Source organism: Solea senegalensis, linkage group LG18, assembly GCF_019176455.1.
Source record: "Solea senegalensis isolate Sse05_10M linkage group LG18, IFAPA_SoseM_1, whole genome shotgun sequence".
Taxonomy (NCBI): Eukaryota; Metazoa; Chordata; class Actinopteri; order Pleuronectiformes; family Soleidae; genus Solea; species Solea senegalensis.
This window is the reverse complement of record NC_058041.1, coordinates 16,258,279-16,279,330: the sequence shown is the minus strand read 5'-3', so window position 1 is coordinate 16,279,330 and position 21,052 is coordinate 16,258,279. Positions and strand designations below refer to the sequence as shown.

At 40.9% G+C, this 21,052-nt stretch overlaps 1 protein-coding gene across 1 annotated transcript; it reads left to right on the top strand.

Annotated features, from left to right (window-relative positions):
• Positions 1–209: 209 nt before the first annotated feature.
• LOC122759687 (alpha-tectorin-like) lies at positions 210–20,424 on the top strand. The gene is made up of 24 exons (XM_044014703.1): positions 210–401; positions 504–527; positions 1,756–1,871; positions 3,870–4,148; positions 4,528–4,623; positions 5,576–5,741; positions 6,938–7,338; positions 7,430–8,006; positions 8,093–8,676; positions 9,516–10,068; positions 10,156–10,751; positions 10,881–11,038; positions 11,756–12,156; positions 12,245–12,441; positions 13,206–13,601; positions 13,702–13,985; positions 14,071–14,348; positions 14,472–14,591; positions 15,126–15,310; positions 15,434–15,597; positions 17,882–18,133; positions 18,235–18,394; positions 19,204–19,294; positions 19,481–20,424. The coding sequence occupies exons 1-24, from the start codon at positions 359–361 to the stop codon at positions 19,573–19,575; spliced, it is 6,216 nt and encodes a 2,071-aa protein (XP_043870638.1). The 5' UTR covers positions 210–358; the 3' UTR covers positions 19,576–20,424.
• The last annotated feature ends 628 nt before the right edge of the window (positions 20,425–21,052 follow it).

The window sequence follows — 21,052 nt, the reverse complement described above, 5'->3', positions numbered from 1 at the left end:
GGTGTGTAATGTTTTATTGCAAGAGGAATTGATAAATGCTTTATGTGAGGGAGAACAGTTTGTTTTGTTCCTTTTGAGTCATTCAAAATGACCCAAATACAAAGGAGAACACACACAAACACCCAATCTGTAACTCCTCCCTCAGAGTTATGACACCATGTAGCTTTTACTATAAAAACATCACTTCAGCCCTGTAGTCTTCCATCACTCAGATGATAACAGGTGAATACTCCCCAAAAACTCCATATTCTATAGATCAGATATTTATTTGAACAAAAATAATTTGCCACTTGAATTCTGCTTATTACATTTACGGTACTTTTCACGTTTGAACAGATTTAAATGGGAGAAGAGTAGAATGGCCAATCAACTCTTGCTGTTTCTGCTGCTTTTGGGGATAAGTAAGTACTTTTAAGTGTTTTTTAAAAAAAAATGTATTTATTTAAAAATTGTTTGCACCATGAGTTGTTTCATTATTTCTTTCTTCTTTGTTTCACCCACAGGAGCAGTGACTCCCCAGGGAGCGAGTAAGTTAACTTTTTTTTAATATGACAGGTATACGATCAGTCAGGTTTAGAGGTAAATTAATTCTGAGTATTCTTTGATTTTGTGCTGCATTATGCTCAGACATCAGCCTGAATGTGTGAAATGCCTTGAGCAGGGCTAGCCCAAGGCATAAGCAAACAAATTGACTGCTTGGGCCCCCTGATCACCAGGGGCCCCCAGTAGTAGTAATGCATTTTAACATTTTAAATAAATCTAGATGTCTTTAGATTTATTTAGATATCTAAATAGTGTTGAGATTAAGTTATTCGGTTTTAGTTTACTTACACATTTGCACATCTGTTCTAAATTTTAAAAAACAAAGTCATTAAACGTTTATTTCAAGTTCACCACACCTACTTGAATACGAAAGTGAAAATTAATACCACTTTTGTGATTTTACAAGCCGTCCAAAAAAACAAACAAACATAGTTTTGGTTTGGTGTAAATGACAATTGTAATTCATTTAATTTAAAGTGTTAAATTTGTATCAATAATAGTCAAGCACTGGCTACTCTGAGGTGGTGGGAGCCATAAATGGTGCTCACACAAGTTTCAACCCACATGTACCAGTGTAGTGAATTACATTTAGATTCCATGTTTCGGGAAATATCAAATACTAGGGGTGGAATGGTTCACAAAATGCATGGTTCGGTTCATATCACGGTTTTGGGGTCACAGTTTTCAGTTTGGTTCGGTTGTTTTTTTTTCTTTTTTTACAACAATACCATGTATCAGATCCATAGCCTAATAATTAGATATTTTTTTTTATCAGATATTCTTAAGGACAAGTCATGCAATCATGCAAAAACTGAAATAATGAGGCAGCTTGATTAGCGGTTATGCACATCATTGTAACAATCCAGAGATTTTGAAACAGTAAGAGGAGAGCGATTGCTGCATACACGTTTACATATTTATTCTAGTTTCCATTCTGTCACTGCTTGTGTCAGTGCTTCAGAAAGATGCTCACTTGTGTGGCTTTCCTAAAGTGGGCGGGTCTGTAAAACAGAGTTTTTCATCTCCCACTCCGAATTAATGTAATGAGCAGTCGCAGTTAGAAAACTTTCAGTGGCCCTGGAGGTCCATCCATCTGTAGTAAGGGATTTTTTTTTTTGGACCGTTCCACCACTATCAAATACATAACACAAGGTTTGTCTCACTTTTTTTAATACTGTTTTCACTAAACTAAACTACGACATCTGTTTCCAGGTTCTCTCTACCCAATATCTGGAGCTTCAAATCCTTCATCAGATGATGGAAGTTCACCAAAAATCACCCTGCAGAGGCCTTTTGTTTACTTCGGACAGACTTATAATTACATTTACGTATGTAAAGTTCACTTTTCATTTTTTATATAGAAAAAATAAATTAACATGTTTGAGATAAATGATCCCAACCATTACCACTAAACTGTCAAACAATGCTATTATTATATTATAGACTATTATATTAGTCCTAGCTGAGACAATATACGATGAAAAGAAGCACTCACAGAAGTGGAAGTATGGAAAGGGAATTGGTATGTGTAGTTCCCACGCGAAATGGCAAATGGATTGGACAAGATAATATACTGCTGGGCTGATAAAGGACTAGTGACATATTAACAATTACTCACAAGCTTACACAGTTAACTCCTTTGAAAATATTGCTTCTGAGTGTCAAACATTTACAGGTTATAAGCTACCTCAAAAACCAGCAAATAAATGAATACAATATATCCAAAATAGAAACAAGATACTGCAAAAACATACGACTGCAGACACAAAGGTAAAAGAACAATGGGATAACAAAATACAAATGAACATATCAACAAAGGCCTGGAAAGACTCCCTAAAAGAACATCTTAAAGTGACTCAATCAAAATACTGGAAGGGAATATACTAAAGTGAGCATTAGATACTTCATTACGCCCAAAATACATTTGAAATCTCACCTCTCAGAAGAGTCCAGCTTGTTGTGGAGAACAGGAACCTAATTGTGCACACGTTCTTTATATGGGAAAAGGTGGAGAAAATATTTAAGCACATCTTTGATATGAAATATATATGAAAATTACTTAGGCATGGATTAACAAGGTAAAACGCAACCTGCTGATATTTATATATATTTCTTTAACATACTGCAAGCAATTTAGGAGGCAAAACTTCAAGAATTCAACTTAAATAATAAGATATATAAGAATAAGAATAATAACAAGATATCTGACGTTGGTATACTTGAAAGCCTCACACGGGGCACCATTAACTTTGGGGTTCAACAGTTAGTTGCAATATTTTGATTGATAAAAATAATTAAATATTTAGAAAAAAATTAAAAAATGTAAATAATAATTTTTTTTAATTATCTTAATAATTTAGAAAGGCAGATTTCCATCACATACATTAACTACAACCATAGTCATTCAAGGTCTTAGGAAAGGATGGATGCAGAAAGTTCTGGTGATTTTGTCCATATTGCCCTTATTGCCTAATTAATTATTAATTGTATCAGATCGGGGCACCACCCTGAACACAGGGAATAGACAATCAATCTATGCCTTTAAAATTAGTCTGAATAATCACTGTAATTAACTGTAATATCAAAAGATATTCCAATTAAAAATTATTGAAGGTATGAATCTGTGCACTGAAGTGAAATGACACGGTTGGTAACAAGGCGAAGCCACTCCCACTTCCAGAACCAAAATGGCGGAGGTGTGCACAGTAGCAGTGACTGAAGATGCACACCTCTTTACAAGATGGCACCAAAAAGACATTAACGTAAGCCTGCAGAACTTGGGCTGAAACGCACAGCAGCATAGCCATAGACATGTGTGTTCAATGCAAGATGGTGCCTAAAATGTATTAACACAAGGCTGTGGATCTCAGGCCGAAACGCACAACAGCATGGCTGTAGATGCGTGTGTTCGACACAAGATGGCTCTCATCATCATCTAAAAAAAAAAAAACACAATTAGTTGATTGTGGTAAATTTCAGTTATTGTCCATGTGAACAAGTGAGAAAATCTCGAGCTTGCAAACATTACTAGGAGTTATTTATTATTTATTATAAGTGCCAAAGGGGGAGGGGCCAACATCTTTCCAGTGATTCCACAACCTTGTGATTCATAATGATTTTATTTCGAGATTGTGGTTTAAACGTTTGAATTGTCCACTAAAAATACCCTAAGTAAGTATGCATGAAATTGTTAGGTTGCCCCATTTCTTTGTATGTGCACACACAAACACACACAAAATAAATATTACATGTGGTCCCTGACATTTTACTCTAAATATACTATAGTACCTACAGTGATGACACTGAAAACATTTCTACATTTACAGGTCAACCAGAATGGACACCTAACCTTCAACACTGCATGGAGCAGTTACACTCCTCAACGTTTTCCTATGAACGGAACTAGAGACTTCATCGCTGCCTTCTGGACAGATTTGGACAACAGAGGAAATGGTCATGTCTACTACAACCAGTACACCAGCGGCAGTGTCCTCCAACAAGCTACGCGAGACATCAACACCTATTTCTCAAGCATCAGTTTTGAAGCCACGTTTGTCTTTGTTGCAACATGGTACGAGGTGGCCTACTACCCCAATTCAGGAACAGTAAGTCTGAATTTATGTCATTAATATTTGCTTTTCCACAAAGTGAAATGGTTACAGTTGCATTTCCATTTGGAATTGTACCAAAATAACCAGCTCCAATGGTTCTTTAGCACCCTTTCCATGTCACTCCCTTGATATCGGTGTAAATATCCCTTGGAAGTTGAGGCAAATGCCTGCAGTTCGCAAACACCATGCAGCTTTAATAAAAAAATAAACAATTTTTTAAAATTGTTTGCTCAGAAGACTTTGTACCGGTCATTTAAATCAACTGTGAAAACAATAAACTGGAAGAGTAAGATAATAAGTACATTGCTTGTTGCAGGGTCAGTGCTGGAATGAAGAAAAGTGTACATATGATGTTAATATTCATATTTTGCAGCGCACCACTGCCCAGGCCGTGTTGATCGCTGGGGGCCAGACGTCATTTGTGTTGATGAACTATGGGATAATAGCCTCAACCACCCGGAATGTGCAGGTCAGAGCGCACCGCGGTGATAATGTGTATATTTGTATATCACTTTTTTATTGTTGTTTGATGACTTGGTATCTTAATTTATGCCTTGAAAAGCATTTTTGTTGTATGACACAATGACACTGATGGCGCATGTCCATCGGCTCTACTCGCCTCGCCTCGCCACGCCACGGTTTAGGTAGCGTTTCCACTAGCATAGTACCTGGTACCAGGTGCTATTTTTAGTACCTGCTCCAGCGAGGTTCCAAGCGTACTTAAATAGGTACTATGCGATGATTGGTCAGACTGCCGGCCGCTGACTGGCCAGAGGCCCGTCACAGGAAGAGACATCCCACACACATCAAGCTGAACAGCGCCGAACTGTAGATCACTTAAAACTACTTAACAATCCTAAAAATGTGGGTTAATCTCCAACAACTACCAGGGAAACCTTTATATTTAACAGGAGTATTTTAAAGTGGAGTGCCGTATTTAGGGACATCGCCGGCAACCGCCAGCGGCATCACAGACTGCTGCCGCTGTAGTCTGTGGAGTAGGAGGCTGTACACCGGTACTCTGGAGACGTGTGGACAGAAATCAAGCCGAACAGTGCCCAATTGTAGATCAGTTAAAACTTTTTAACAATCCTAAAAATGTGGGTTAATCTCCAACTACAGAAGTTTGGTATAAAGTCACTAGTCACTAGTGTCTGTGTGTGTGTCGCGTATAAAACAAAGTCACCGCAGTCGTGCCATGCCAAGGCGGGGCGAGACGAGACGAGACGAGTAGAGCCGGTGGAAATGCGCCATAAGGTGCTTTAAGTGAAGTAAATTGAGCCACAAATTAATTCTTGTGTTTCATAACTAACAAACTCACATACTCTCACTATTTCTACTATTCAAATTATAATGTTCATTTTTTTTATTAATTAATTTTTATTTCATCAGACTCATGATTTGTGTTTTGTGTTCTGCAGGCTGGCTATGATACAGTAGGGTCTGCTCACTACTTCATCATCCCTGGATCATTCTCCACTTCTGCAACAGGCCCCAACTCAGTTTTCCGCCTGAGAAGCAACGTCAATGTCCCTGGTCGATGGGCCTTCAGAACAGACCATGGATCAAGAGGCTGCACCTTTAACGGTAAGAGCAGAAGCAGTGATCAGAACAGTAATGTTTATCAGACCATTAAAGGCTCTTTAATAGACTGACTTCAGTTCACTTCAGGGCATTTTTTCCCCTTAAATTCTTCATATTTGACAATGGACAAGATGGATGTGGCAGAGTTACTCAAGATATCATGTATATTGTAAATTACAGTATATTGTGCAACTTTGAAAGGCAAAGAAATGAAAGAAAGAAAGAAAGAAATTGAAAGTGCGAGTCAAACAAACCAACAAACAAGCTAAGAGACACAACATGACTACTTTCAAGTTCTGTAATTTTCCAAATGAGAGCTTTTTGACAAAATTGCCTCACTCTCAGTCTCCCTGTGTATCATATCACTGCAGACAGTTCCTGTCTGTTATAAAATCTTCCACATTACCACAGACTTTTTTCTGACCACTAGCTCCTCAGTTCCTGGTAACAGTTCTTCTTGCTGCTTCTTGATGTAGCTTACAATGCAGATTTAACGGTATATATATATTTTTTAATGACATTATGGGGGAAGCAAAGCTTTTAACGAGTTCCTATCTGCCTCAGATTGTGAAACAAGTGACCACTGCTTGATCATGTACTTTCAATAAACCTGATCAAATGCCCTACACAATTATGCTCAGTGTACTGAGCATTACAATAAATGACTGCATTTCAGACTGTCAGTCAGTCATCATCATCTAACCACTTTATCCTCCACCAGAGGGTCGCGGGGGGTGCTGTGCCAATCTCAGCTACATCGGGCGATAGGCGGGGTACACCCTGGACAGTTCGCCAGTCCATCGCAGGGCCACACACAGCTAGAGACAAACAACCATTCACTCTCACACTCACTCCTATGGTCAATTTAGAGTGTCCAATTTACCTATTCCCCACATTGCATGTTTTTGGACTGTGGGAGGAAGCCGGAGAACCCGGAGAGAACCCACGCACACACGGGGAGAACATGCAAACTCCATGCAGAAAGGCCCTTGTTCCAACCGGGGCTCCACTACAACACCGTGTGGCCTTCACAACCACACTTCTTCAAAAAAGAATTATCCTTTTAAATTAAGCAGTAATGGGTGGTTGAATCCAGAAGAAGGCCAAGTTAAAACTGCTATAAAACACCACCAATGTGAGCGTGCCAGTGCATATTAGTATGCAGATAAGTGACACTGATTCCTGTGATTTCTTTAAAGGTGAATCTGTGCAGCTGGGAGCCTCATTCTGGACCGACAGGACCTGTGCACAGAAGTGCACCTGCACCTCAGCGGGCTTGCGCTGCCTCCCGGAGCCCTGCTCCTTTTCCCAAATCTGTCAACCAGTTGCTTTTAAGTTCGCTTGCCAGACGGTGCGGAAGCGCACCTGCACCATAAGTGGTGATCCACATTATTACACTTTCGATGACAAAGTGTTTCACTTTCAAGGAACCTGCACATACGTTATTTCAGAGCAAAGCAGCAGTGGGCTGCCATACTACCGGGTAGAGGCTAAGAATGAGAACCGGGGCAGCACTCGAGTCTCCTGGACAGAACTGGTTAGAGTGTTTGTTTACAATGAAACTATTGAGCTCGTCAAAGGAAATCAGGGTAAAGCCAAGGTTAGTAATTCGGACTTGGGTTAAAAACAGCACTTTTATGTCACTAAACAAACGTATGTTTCATTCAGCTAACATGTTTGCGTGTTGACAGGTCAACGGAGCCTTTGCAGCCACACCGTTCTACCTTAACAACGGCACAATCCATGTCTATCAGTCAGGATTTTCTATGGTCATCAGCACTGATTTTGGCTTGGAGGTTTCTTATGACAAGTATTTTTTTGTCAGAATTAATGTGCCCTTCACTTATCAGAACGCAACATGTGGTCTGTGTGGGAACTTCAACAACGACTCCAGAGATGATTTTAAAACACCCGAAGGTGAAATTGTGAGTTCCGATGTGGTGTTTGCTGAAAGCTGGCGAGCTAAATGGTACAATGAGATTGGATGTGAGCCTCCATGTGAAGGTCAGGACTGTGCTGCCTGTACTGAACATCAGACAGCTTTATACAGCAATTCAGACCATTGTGGGCTCCTCCAGAACACTTCAGGACCCTTTGCAGCTTGCCATCAGCAGCTTCCCCCACGAATGTTTGTGGAGAGTTGTGTGTATGATCTGTGTGTGGGAGGAGGGTACCAGCCCATTCTGTGTCAAGCCCTGCATGTTTATGCCAGTCAGTGTCAGCAACTTGGTATCCAGTTGCCAAGCTGGAGAAGACCAGGCTTCTGTGGTATGTCTGTCAGTCAATCAACATTATTTCCAAATATAATTTCCACTTTTCCATAAAGTCAAAGTTAATTTTGTCTGTTTGTCTAGAAATCCCCTGCCCAGGCAACAGTCACTTTGATCCCCAAGGCACAGGATGTCCAGCTACATGTGTCAATCCAAATTCCACACAAAACTGCCCTCTCCCTCCCCAGGAGAGCTGTATCTGCAACTCAGGGTACATCCTCAGTGCTGGGGTCTGCGTCCCTCATGCCGACTGTGGCTGCAGCTTTGAGGGTCGTTACTACAGCTCTGGAGAAACTGTGATACTAGATGAGGACTGTGGGAGACGCTGTAGCTGCCAGTACGGCTCCATGACCTGTCACTCGCATAGCTGTAGTCCACTTGAATTGTGTAAGTTGGAGGAAGGAGAAAGAGGATGTAGACCTAAGAGCTATTCATCATGCTGGATAAAGGGCCCAGGATCATATAAAACATTTGATGGACTGACATACTGGTATCCTGGGGCGTGTCAGCTGACTCTTGCCAAAGTGATGAGAGTGTTAAATCACACTGAGTTTACGGTAATAGCAGAAAAAGTGCCGAGAGGACATCAGAGTTTTGCCAGGTTGCTTAAGTTTGAGGCGGCAGGAATACATGTCTCCATTGAGATGGCAAACAACAGCATTGTTAAGGTAAGGGACTACAGACCTTTTAAAAATTCTTATGATGCTTTCAGACATGCACTGAACCCAGACATTTTCTAGACAGAGATTGACCAGAGGACCTGTATGCAACAATGCCAAAGTCAGCAGAAATTGCTCCAAACAGACATAGACTGCTGCTGCTGCCAGCTCAAAACCCCAATCTTTAGATAGTATGAGCTGTAAAACATTTTAAAATCCTTGAGATCCAATTGGTTGGACAAATGTTATTTCACAACGAGTGCAACACCAAAGCAGCACTATTCTGTCCAAAGATCTATATTGGCACTGGCCAATGGGTTGTAGGTTGGGTGAGACAAATAGTCTGACATTGCAATGCAAATGGGTTCTCAGCTTTGGCACCGATCGGCATCAATGGGAAAAAACAATGAAAGACCCAGGTGAATGCATCAACTTCTACTTCATCTATTCTCTTTTTGCCAGAGATCCGCCATTTCGATAGCTATTAGCATGTATTCAAAATGGGACAATGCTCGATATCATTGATTTCAACAAGGGGATCATTCAGAGACCGATGTAAAGACTCTAACTCATTCAGTTGTTTCCAGTATATCAGTGACACAATTCAGACATGGGTGAAAAAGGAGTGGAAAAAAACACTACAGGGTAGAACAACCACTGGCAATGGGAAAAATGTGAAACTGCAGTCTGCCAGTAATCCAATGGGAACAGCAAACCAAATGCCTGGATTCTTTGGAAATTGTCTGGAGTTCATGTCTGAAAACATCTGCAATGTGATATGTGCACTGTATTTGAACCCTTCTTTAAATGTTTTTAACTGCAATGTATGAAACTGAATTTCTCTTTAGGTTGACGGTCAGCTGATCAGACTCCCTTTCAGCTCTGTATCCAACCGAATCCAAATCTACCACAGCAGCGTTCACAGCATCATTATTCGCACCTCGTTCGGTGTGACTGTGCAGACAGTCTGGCCTCACTTTGTGCGAATCACTGCTCCCGGTGTCTATAGTAGCTCACTGGGTGGACTCTGTGGTGACTACAATGGTCACTCACATGATGACTTCCGCACACCCAGTGGCATTCTGGTCAACAGCTCTCAGGAATTTGGAGACAGCTGGCGAGATGGCTCACTCGCTGCACACTGTGTTGAAAGTGGAAATAATAATTATACAACAAACTATAATTCTACTGAGTACTGTGGAATTCTTAACTCACAAACTGGGCCATTTCCTCAGTGTTGGGCCGTGGTAGACCCACAACCACATGTGGAAATGTGCATCAAGACTCTTGAAGCCTCTAGAGATCCAACATCAGCACGATGCAAAGCCCTACGGGATTATGCACTAATATGTCAACAGAACCGTGTAGTCCTGCAACACTGGAGGAATGCAACTGGCTGTGGTAAGCACTCTTCCTCCAGTTAAATTGACTTTGGATGTGGTATAAATCTATATCATGACAATATTGTCTCAACTTCTTTTTCTCTAGAACAAGTCTGCCCACTAAATAGCCATTACGAGCTCTGTGGAACCCCTTGTCCCTCCACCTGCCCCAGCCTCTCTTTCCCTTTCACCTGTGATGCAGTGTGTCAGGAGGGGTGCCAGTGTAATGATGGTTATGTCCTCAATGGCAACCAGTGTGTGCCGCCAACATCCTGTGGATGCCATCACAATGGACGCATCCGGCACGATGGTGAGCAGTTCTGGGACGGTGACTGTCAGAGCTCATGTGTTTGTAATGGCACCACTGGGACAGTGTACTGCACCCCAAGCTCTTGTGGACCACAGGAGTCCTGCCGTGTGGTGGGGGGTGAGTTTGGCTGCCATCCAAACCCTCATGGTACCTGCTCTGCTTCTGGAGACCCCCACTATGTGACATTTGATCGTAAGGCTTATGACTTCCAAGGAACCTGTCGCTATGTTCTGGCAACCCTTTGTGACATCACTGGTGGACTCCACCAATTTTCAGTGGAAGCTAAGAATGAGCTATTGAAAGGGTTGCCAGTTTCAATCGTAGCTGAAGTTTTTGTCAAAGTGTGGGATTACCAACTGCACATTTCAAGGGAAAGACATGGTGTAGTTCAAGTGAGTTCATAAATTCCTATAAGATAGCTGCATAACTAACATTTAGCTTTAATCAAGTTGCAACAAGCAATGCAATTTCAGTTACTAAATGGAGTACTGACAATTGTATTTTTCCAACTTCTTTTTTAGGTCAATGGATTTAGTAGAAATCTACCAGTCGCCTTGAATGGAAGTCATGTTTCAATCTATGCAAGTGGATCCCGTATATTCATTAGTACTAATTTTGGCTTAAATGTTACTTATGATGGCTCTAGTACAGTGTCCCTCTCTGTACCTGCCAATTACAGGTACCTTCCTTCATTGAGGAAAAAAAACTGTAATGCTGTGACATGTTTAGTTGTTTTTTGAAGTGTGGTTGTATAAGTTAGAGCTAAGAGTGCCAACAACTAGCATGAGGAAGGAAGGGAGGCAGACTATGTGATAATCAGCAATTCACCAAACAAGATAGGTAGCTCCCATGTTCATGCAAGCTAAAATGGCAACAAGAAACACATTTCTGTTCCCAGGCAGCAAAGACCATTAAATTTTAAAATAAAGTTGCAAACATAAAACATCATACACTTGAACAATCATAGAGCACTTTGTTAAAAGGCTATGTTTTTACTGTCTACTGGGACACTTTGATGTATCCACAAGTAACACCAAGTGGCTCCTGACAGCTTTGCCCACAGTGTATGATGATCAAAAAAGTGCAGTACATAGTTGTGCTGTGTGAATGTGTCTTACTTTGCAAACAAATAAGGATTATATACTTTCTCTCATGCAAAAGCCACTGTTGTTACATAACACACTTGGGATAGGGACCAGTGCAGTTTCACCATTTAATGTCACAAATTCTTACTCACTAGATGTTTTCATATGGCTAAAATCCTTGTGTCCTTGCTGGCAGTAATGGTCAATAACTCCTACAATCACACTCAAACAACAACCCTGAAGTATCCCTTTAATTTCAGCCATTAAAACCACCTCTCTAATCATGTACTTGCATGATGTCATCTTCACAGAGGAAAAACATGTGGACTTTGTGGAAACTTCAATGGAAACCGCACTGACGACTTCCGCACTCCATCTGGATCAATAGTCAACACTCCTGATGAGTTTGGGAAAGCTTGGAAGGTGGCGGGTAACTACACCTGCAGTGACGGCTGTGGTTCCTCATGTCCTCAGTGCACCGATGACCTCTCTGCCAGAGCCCAGTGTGAAGTGATCACAGCAACCGATGGCCCCTTCAGCTTCTGCCATGAGCATGTGGACCCAACGCCATATTTCAGTGACTGTGTGTTTGACGTTTGTGTGTCGGGAAATCAGGGTAACGATCTCCTGTGCAAAGCAATCGAAGCCTATGTCAGTGTCTGTCAGTTGGCTAATATTCGTGTCTACCCTTGGAGACAGAACACCACCTGCAGTAAGTCAACTAGGCAATGCATTGCTGGAAATCTAAATAGCCATCTGCTTCAATCTAAATGATACTTTTTCTCTCTACACTCATTAAGTCCTGAGCTGTCCGGCCAACAGCCATTATGAGCTGTGTGGTACCGACTGTGGCCACACTTGTACCAGCCTTGTTGATACCAGCTGTGACCACGTTTGCTCTGAGGGATGTTTCTGTGACGAGGACTATGTCAGGAGTGGGACATCGTGTGTCCATGTGGAAAACTGTGGTTGTCAATATGATGGCTTCTACTATAAAGTAAGTCATGTCCCAATAATTACTAAATATGTGAATTACTTAGAAATAACTTGAGGTGCGTTGGTCTTTAGTAACATGTGCCTCTGTGTGAGCCTTTAGCAGGGCTGCACACTAAGACACCTTTTAGAAGTAATATGAACATGTATCCTGACTGATTTGATCACATTTTGTCCCAATCCTTCCTAATAATAACCTGAAATATGATCACAAAACCCATATTCGGGGGTGGTTTAGGACACATTATCAGTTTTTTTTATACTAATCAGTGTTTATACATGAATTTATGTGAAGCCACAACCACAATATTAACATCATCATCATCATCAACGGCACGAATGGACCTCACAAACACACACTTGTTTGTATAGCTTAGTGAGAACACATTATAAACATAATGCATTCTCTAGCCCCTTTCCCTAACCTTAACCATCACAACTAAGTGTCTAACTCATTCAAAGCCTAAACCTATACCAGGTCTTAATGCTGATGTCCTCACAAGGTCAAAATGTCCTCACAGGTTTGAAAACTTTTTGGACCCCACAAAGATATATTTAATTTAAATTTATACACACACACAGACAAATATTGGCATCAAGACACATCGTCACAATCAGACTAATATCCAAATGGGTTCTGTGGCTGACTGTTACTTATGTCATACTTCATGGGCCTCACTCTTCACACTAGAAGGCAACATCCATTTGTTATACACAGTCTATGCTTTGAAGTAGATTTTTATTATCTGTTTTCCTGATATATCCTAGGCTGGTGAGTCTTTCTGGACAGAAGGTTGCTCCCAGCGATGTGAATGCCGTGGCCCCAGTGACCTGCTCTGCACGGCTGCATCTTGCACTCCTGCACAACAGTGCACCGTCAGAGACGGCCACCTGGGTTGCTTTGATTCAATGTCCACCTGCACCGTGTTGGGGGACCCACACTACATCACCTTTGATGGGGCAGTAGTCAATTTCCAGGGCACATGCTCTTACATCATCACTGAGAGTGTAAGCCACAGGAGCAATGAAACCCAGTTCCAAGTAATTGCCACCAATAAGCACCGTGGTAACAACCGTGTGTCCTTTGTATCAACTGTGGATATATATATCTCAAAACAACAAGAAAGCATGTACATCAAGATTGGACCAAACAAAAGAGTAAAGGTAACAATTTCATAATTATATATACTGTATGTATATAAAACTTCAGTCTGGGGTAAGAGGTGCTCACAAATAAACTGTGCCTCATCTCTCGTCCCATCAGATAAATGGAAGTGATGCATCTTCTACAAATGCCACAGGAGGCTTGGCTCAAGTCGTTAGGCAGGGAAGCTTTGTAGTGGTCGATGCTAATGACCTGGTAGTCCAGTTTGATGGCCAGAGAATTTTATTGGTAAGGGTCTCCCAACATCGTCAAAACAGAGTCATTGGAATGTGTGGAAATTTCAACAGTGACCTTGCAGATGACAAAGTCTTGCCCAATGGCACTCTGGCACAAAATGACAACGAGTTTGGACACAGCTGGAGGGCACCCACAAGCCAACCAGGGTGAGCTGTTGTGAAGAGTGGTATAAAATGAATAGTATGGAGTGTGCATGAGATATTGATGACAAGTTGGTGTGTTGTTTTCTAGATGTGGATCCGAAGATGGGGATGTTGATGAAGGATTAAATGACTGTACCTTCAGGGAAGAGTACACTGCCCTCTGTAGTGTTATCACAAACACCACTGGCCCATTCAGGACCTGTCACCCACACTCTAACCCCCAGCATTTTTTCACCTCCTGTGTCTTTGATCTCTGCCTCTACACTGCAGCCAATGGCATGCTGTGTAGTGCTGTTGCAGCCTATGAGAGAACTTGCTCAGTTTTGGGACTGGACATCCCTGAGTGGCGTCCAGCACTGCACTGTGGTATGTAAACAGTGGGTTGATAATGGAGACAAATTAATATTTCTGTTGGTGACTGTTGGTACAGTATCTTCTACCTTATCCATTTTGTTTTATTTTCCACACACATTTCTCTTGTTGGTGCAGCTGAGTCAGACCCATGTGACATGCTGGACTGCTGGGATCATGAATGGTGTGGTGAGAAAGACGGCGTTTACGGCTGCTTCTGTGATGAACACCACCATCGGCCCAACAATGAGAGTTATGGTGAGATAATCCGTTTTCAGTATTAATTAATGGAGCCTTGCCTAAGTTCATGCAGAACATGGTAGTCATAGGCCTGCCCACTTGTTTTGAAGATTTTCAAAATCAGGCATTGGGCGGAGTTAGCCTCAGACCAGGGGTTTAGTTCCTCTTTAAGAATGTAGTAGCTGCTCACTCTCCCACACCGCAGTACAAAGTGTCACTAAGGTAAGTTGGAATCAAGGATTTCAACAAAGTCCCAAAATAACACATTTGAACTACTAATAGTGGATCGACAACTCCTGTGTGCTGTGATGTAAAATTACTTACAAACTGAAGACAAAATTCAGTTTCCAGTGAGAAAAGATTGTCTCACAGTGAAATAAAGCAGCAGGGATATTCTTAAGATATTAAGGCTTACATTGATTTTATTAGGCAAGCCTTTTATTAAGTGGCTGAAATCTGTTTTTTCCGTCTGTCCCTACTGGCAACTACGTTTTGATTGTCTGTTTCCTGTCACAGTGAAAGTCACTTTGTCATCATGTTTTTGATTCATAGACCCATCCACCACATGTGTCAGTAGCTCTGGCACCTTATCCCTTTCCCGCTGCCAGCTGTTCGAAGCCGGCTTCCACTCTGATGCTCTACACCTGCGGGACCCCTCCTGCAAAGGGACTGTGCGGGACGGACGACTGGTGTTCCACTTTAACAATGATGACCAGCTGTGTGGGACATCTCTCAGGGTACAGTCCATATGTACAGAGTCTAAAGAGCATGGTCACAGTTTACAGTTAAATAAAACCCACATTTGAAAAAAAAGCACATTACTTTAAAAAATAAACTCTCCTATTGTGCTACTCTTACAGAGCAATGGGACCCATTTCATTTACGAGAATACCGTTCAGGGTGATGTGGACCCTCATGAGGGCTTCATCATCAGCCGTGAGAAGTCCATTCACCTGCACTTCTGCTGTGAATATCTTCTGTCCCAGGCTCTATCCATGGATGTGGGCATCAACCCTGTAGAGAGGTGATAACCACAGTGTCCATTGTCATTGTTGTTTTTAGCTGCATTTCCATCTGCCTGCTTTTTTAATGACCATTTTGAATGTGGTTCTAAAAAACTCAAAGTTTAAAAACCAAACATCTCCTTAAAATGTCCTATTTTGAAGCAGGAGCTTACAATGTCCACTCTAAAGCTCTGCCCTCAAAAACCAGATGCAAAAACCAACTGAAGGGCTGTCTATTCAAAAATTAGCATAATCCAGTGCAGGATGATGCTCACTCCCAACAATTAAAACACACCGGGCCCTAAACAGCAGTTGATGGACACATATATGTGTGTTTTTTCCATTCACTTTTGCTGAAATTCATTATAAAATTAGCGTTATATTTTATGGAAAACTAGCTACAGGTTTTCAAAGACCTGATAACATGTGGATGTGACTTTGGTTATAATGCTCTACTGCTGTTTGCATAAACTTCATGGAAAAAGGTTGGATGGAGCACTCGACTGGTTTATTTCTGCAACATTGGACAAATACACAACCAGTGTGCAGTTAATAAGACGTCAAGTCTGTTCCTGCTCGAACCACAGCGTAACATTTTGCTTCTGAGCGTAGTGATCGCATAGTGGCATCATTCGCTTAGAAAAACATATTAAATATCTTAATGATCTGTAATGATTAACAGTAAAATTACATTACATTAATCTGACATTAAATCAGAGCATTCACCTGCCAAAGTTCAGTTTCGCATCCACATATTAATAACACACAACAATATTGCACATTCAACATTACAAATAACATACCTGCAACATGGGACAAATACTCAACCAGTGTGCAGTTAATAAGATGTCAAGTCTGTTCCATGGATGTATTATAAGAACTGGATAGAGCACCGCCCCTTTGGCTCCAATCATTCCTATGGAGTTGCTCACCCAGTGCCTAAGCCAAAAAAGTTTCTGACTTCCGCGTTTATTTCCGGGTTGTGTAGAGCATGAGCATGCACAGTAGTGTTACCCCCCATAATGCGTTTCAGCTATGTGAACGAGCCGTCCGCATGTCCATAAACAGTGAAAGGCATGATGGGAGTATGCTACTGACATGCACAAGCAGATTTCAGGAATACCAATTGCACGTTAGCTTCGGTCTTTAAACCATGGATTCGTAAATCAATGTCAAAACCAACGATAGTGAATGCAGTAAACTGAAAAGTATAATGACGTCATTGCTGGTTAAAATTATCAATTTAATGGTTCATTTAATTGACTGTGGCTATTAGTTTGTATGTATTGTTACAGGAATTATGTTGTTTTCTTGGATGCTTTTTGCTTGATTTTCCATTCACTGATATACTGCACGCTAATCATCAAAAATGTTGTAAAATACAAAATGTAATTGTATAACTCCAGATTCTTTCACTCTAATTCATGTGGTCATTACATTTATCAGTAATTTTATGAACCGATTTACTATTGTGGTCAATGGGAAAATTGCTTTTTGGGCCCATGAGTATTTTTTTGTTGCAGTACTGGGAGTAGCCACCATGACAAAATTGTCTTCAAGGCAGAGGGGGCGGTGCTCTATCCAGTTCAATACATCCATGGTCTGTTCCCGCTCGAACTATAAAAGAGGAGTTCTTATTAGTACATCCAGACCACGCACACCTCGTGCTGTTAGTAGCTAGCTTAAACACTCTTCACACATTAGCTAACGTAAATACTTCGCACACTGCGGCAACAATCCGTCGTAAAGCAATGATACTATGGGTTTTACCAGCGTTTCATTAGACGAACATATCATACAGTAAATGCTGATAGAGTTTACACATCATATGAATCATAGTCAGCATTTACAACGGAGTTTTATGTCCGAGCAACAGGACGACAACTTACTTACCCACAGCGTAACATTTTGCAAAATTAGCAGCGTTAAGTGTTACGCTAACTTCCGCTGTGGACTTTCAAAATAGAATACACAATGATGCGGTTGTAGTCCCAAGTTTAACAGGAATTTAACAATGTTTAACAATGAAAACAATGTAAAAAAGTAATTATTTACACTGTTACATGGACATGCATTATTGTACTCCATATTGTTTTCCATATAGTTGAAATTCACCCTTCCTCATGTCCCATGAAGTTTTTCCAATTTATTACCAAGCTATTACTTGGTAATTGTTATCATTGAGTATATTTTTCCCATTCAACCATCCTCGATGTGTTTATGTTCACATTGAGTATGAAATCTACAGACAACCTTCTTTCCTCCATAGATTTAATCACATGGTGTAATGTTTTTTTCCTGCAGCATTGTAAACAAGAGACTTCCCTCTGGCCAAGGTCGCTATCATTTGCGGATGATCCCCTTTGAAGACCCAGGATTCCGCGTTCCCCTGACCAGAAGCAGAAACCACGAAATGGAAATAGACCAGCGGTTGTACATTGAGGTGCAGACGGTGGGAGTCGACAGTCGGCAGATCTCCACCATTTTGGACTCCTGCTGGGCGACACCTTTCAATAATGCTACCTGCCCTGTCCGCTGGGATCTCATTAATACAGAGTAAAGCAGTATTCCAGTACAGTGTTCCAGTATAGTATCCTTCTGTTTGCACTACTGATTCTAGTGTTAAGTAACTTTTATGTCATTCTCTGTCTCCCCAGGTGTCCTAATCCAGCAGATAGCACAGTAGAGCTGGTTCAAAATGGTGTCTCCACTGTGGCCCGTTTCTCCTTCAGGATGTTCACCTTTACCAACTATTCATCCATCTACCTGCACTGTCGGGTCCACCTTTGTCTTTTGAGACAAAACAACTGCACAGCCGTATGTTCAAATTTGACTTATTTGGGTTTGAGCCGTGGTTGGAACAGGGGCCTTTCTTTTTTGCATGTTTTCTCCCCGCGTGTGCATGGGTTTTCTCCAGGTTCTTCGGGTTCCTCCCAAAGTCCAAAAACATGCAATATGGGGATTGGACACTGTAAATTGAACATGGTGTGAGAGTGAATGGTTGTTTGTCTCTATATGTGGCCCTGTGATGGACTGGTGAACTGTCCAGGATGTGACCCCACCTATCGCCCTATGTCAGCTGAGATTGGCATAGCACCCCCCCCACAACCGTCCTGTGGAAGATAAAGTGGTAGAAAATGGATGGATGGAAGAATGGTATTTGGAGAGTAAACATGGAGGAAATAACTGTGTATAGTTGCTGTAAATCACTTTGTGTAAAAAGCTTCAGCTGAAAAGTTTAAATTTTGACCCTGGTCACACAAGAGTTGTGATAAACATCTTTATCTCGCCATTCGACAGCCTTTTCCAACTTGAAATGACAATTTTTGTTGTTTAGTAAACTGCTAACTCCCTGCATCAAAGTCCAAATAGAAAATTTGCAATTGTACAGCAATTGATCCGTGGTTCAGCTAAAAATGCAGATTTACTATTTTAATCATTTATTCAGCTCTCTATGGACTTTGGTACAGTAAAGTCTTAACGAGTGAGAAAAAGTAACAAAGCAGGCAAGCATGATTTAAGCAGGCATATATTTTTATTCTGTAAGCCTTTTATTAAGTGCCATGTCCCCACTGGCAGCCATGTTGTTAGTAACTGTCTGAAAATGTTGTGTTTTTTTCCTGCAGCATTGCTACCCTGGTCCCACAAGAGTGGAGAGAGATGTTTCTAACCATGACAGTGGAGCCATCTCCTTGGGACCACTAATCCAGAAAAAAAGTAATGCCAACATTTCCATAAACCTCTATAAATCTTGTTGATGACATACTGCAGTCTGACCAGGGTTCTCAAAGTTTTGAAAACCTTTGAGTCACACATGCCAGTCAGGGCCAGCCCCAAGCTGAATTTGTATATATTGTATATATACACTGAATAACATGTACATATTTTGGTGCTCTCTTGCAGGCGACTGGCAAATAAAACCGAGTGGCGCTCCAGGCCAAATGATCTCCATGGTGACCCTGCTAATCAGTTTGCTGACTGGCAGTATCTTCTGTTAGAGAAATGAGTGATAGGCAAACAAACACCCGCACACACACGCTTGTACAGCTACTCCTCTTAGTACACTGCATTGACTTCCATTTATTTGGACAGCCTAACCAAGGCGTTATCCCTCACCAGTTAATGTCTAACATTAACCATAATCTTACCACAATTCACATCTTAGCCTTATAAGTCCTGAAGAGGTGACAATGACGAGCTCTCGCAGGCGCACACACACACACACACACACACACACACAATCAGTCAGCTGTAGCTTGATCTCTACACAACTGATATAAAGAATGATGATTTTTAGACTTTGTGATCAACATATACTGAACTGCCGTCTTAGGTTTACAGACATCATATATCTGAATTGTGTTTTTCCTTAGGGAGTTCATGTTAAGTCATTTTGAAGCGTCTATTTTTTCAACAGCAGAGGGCAGCACAAGATCAAACACACACCTCAACATAATGCTGCCCACTGTGTTGTTTTCAGTATAATGTATATGTGTGATCAAGTGTCTAAAGGCATTAATTATCTCTTAAACAACATGTACTTTGTGAAAATGATCAGGTAGAAAACTATAATTAATGTAATGTATGTATGTAACAACTCAATAATGTCACATATATTAACATTAAGGTCCAGCATTAAGGTCCTTTTATATAATACACAAATTGACAATATGTTTATCCAAGTTCTTCAAAGCTGATTCACTTTTTTTGTCCTGCAGTATTTTTTAAATTTGTTTCAATAACAATGGCCTTTACTCTTTTTGAAACAAGCATTCTTTCATTCCATCTGGTCTGTCAAAGTGTGTACTGTAGTTCCATCATCCAATATTAAAATGATCCAATATAAATCATTTGTAGGTTCACTTCATTGCAATGTTGCCATGGCCAATGCACATTTTGATATTTCGTTTGGCGAATGGGCCATGACGCAAAACATAAATTATTTCAATATTGAGTCCAAATAAACACAAAACCCAGAAAACAGCAGCTTCACTCCTGAATCCTGGGTTGGACTTCAGAAGAGAAGCCAGAGAAGAACAGCTGATCTCTGACAAACTGCAGTGAGTCAACCTGACTGAAGAATAAAACATGAGACTTCATCCAAACCATCAACCTGTCAGTCAGATCCCATCCCCACCAAACTGTTTAAAGATGTGTTTCCTTTAATTAACAGCAGTGATGTTCAAAGGCCAGCCTATTCTGAAAGACTGGATCATTCTACAATGATTGTGAAGTAAAGTGTATCATCTGCATAGACAAGAACAACATTCATATAAAAACTGGAGAATGAGTGTAAATAATCCCCTCTAAACTGTAGGGGACAGCAGAGGATTAAATTATTTCATTAACATGAGTAACATTTTTAACTTTTTAAATATTTTTCTCCTCATTTTCGTAGTTTGTTCATAGGCTAACGCAGACGGGAGCTTTACTCTTTATGAAAGTTAAACAATTTTTTTTGTCAGATACTCTTTA

Coding starts and splice junctions, on each gene's coding strand:
- LOC122759687 (XM_044014703.1), top strand. CDS start 359: ATGGCCAATCAACTCTTGCTGTTTCTGCTGCTTTTGGGGATAA. Junction 4,624..5,575: donor CAACCACCCGGAATGTGCAG/GTCAGAGCGCAC, acceptor TGTGTTCTGCAG/GCTGGCTATGATACAGTAGG. Junction 18,134..18,234: donor TGGGATCTCATTAATACAGA/GTAAAGCAGTAT, acceptor CTGTCTCCCCAG/GTGTCCTAATCCAGCAGATA.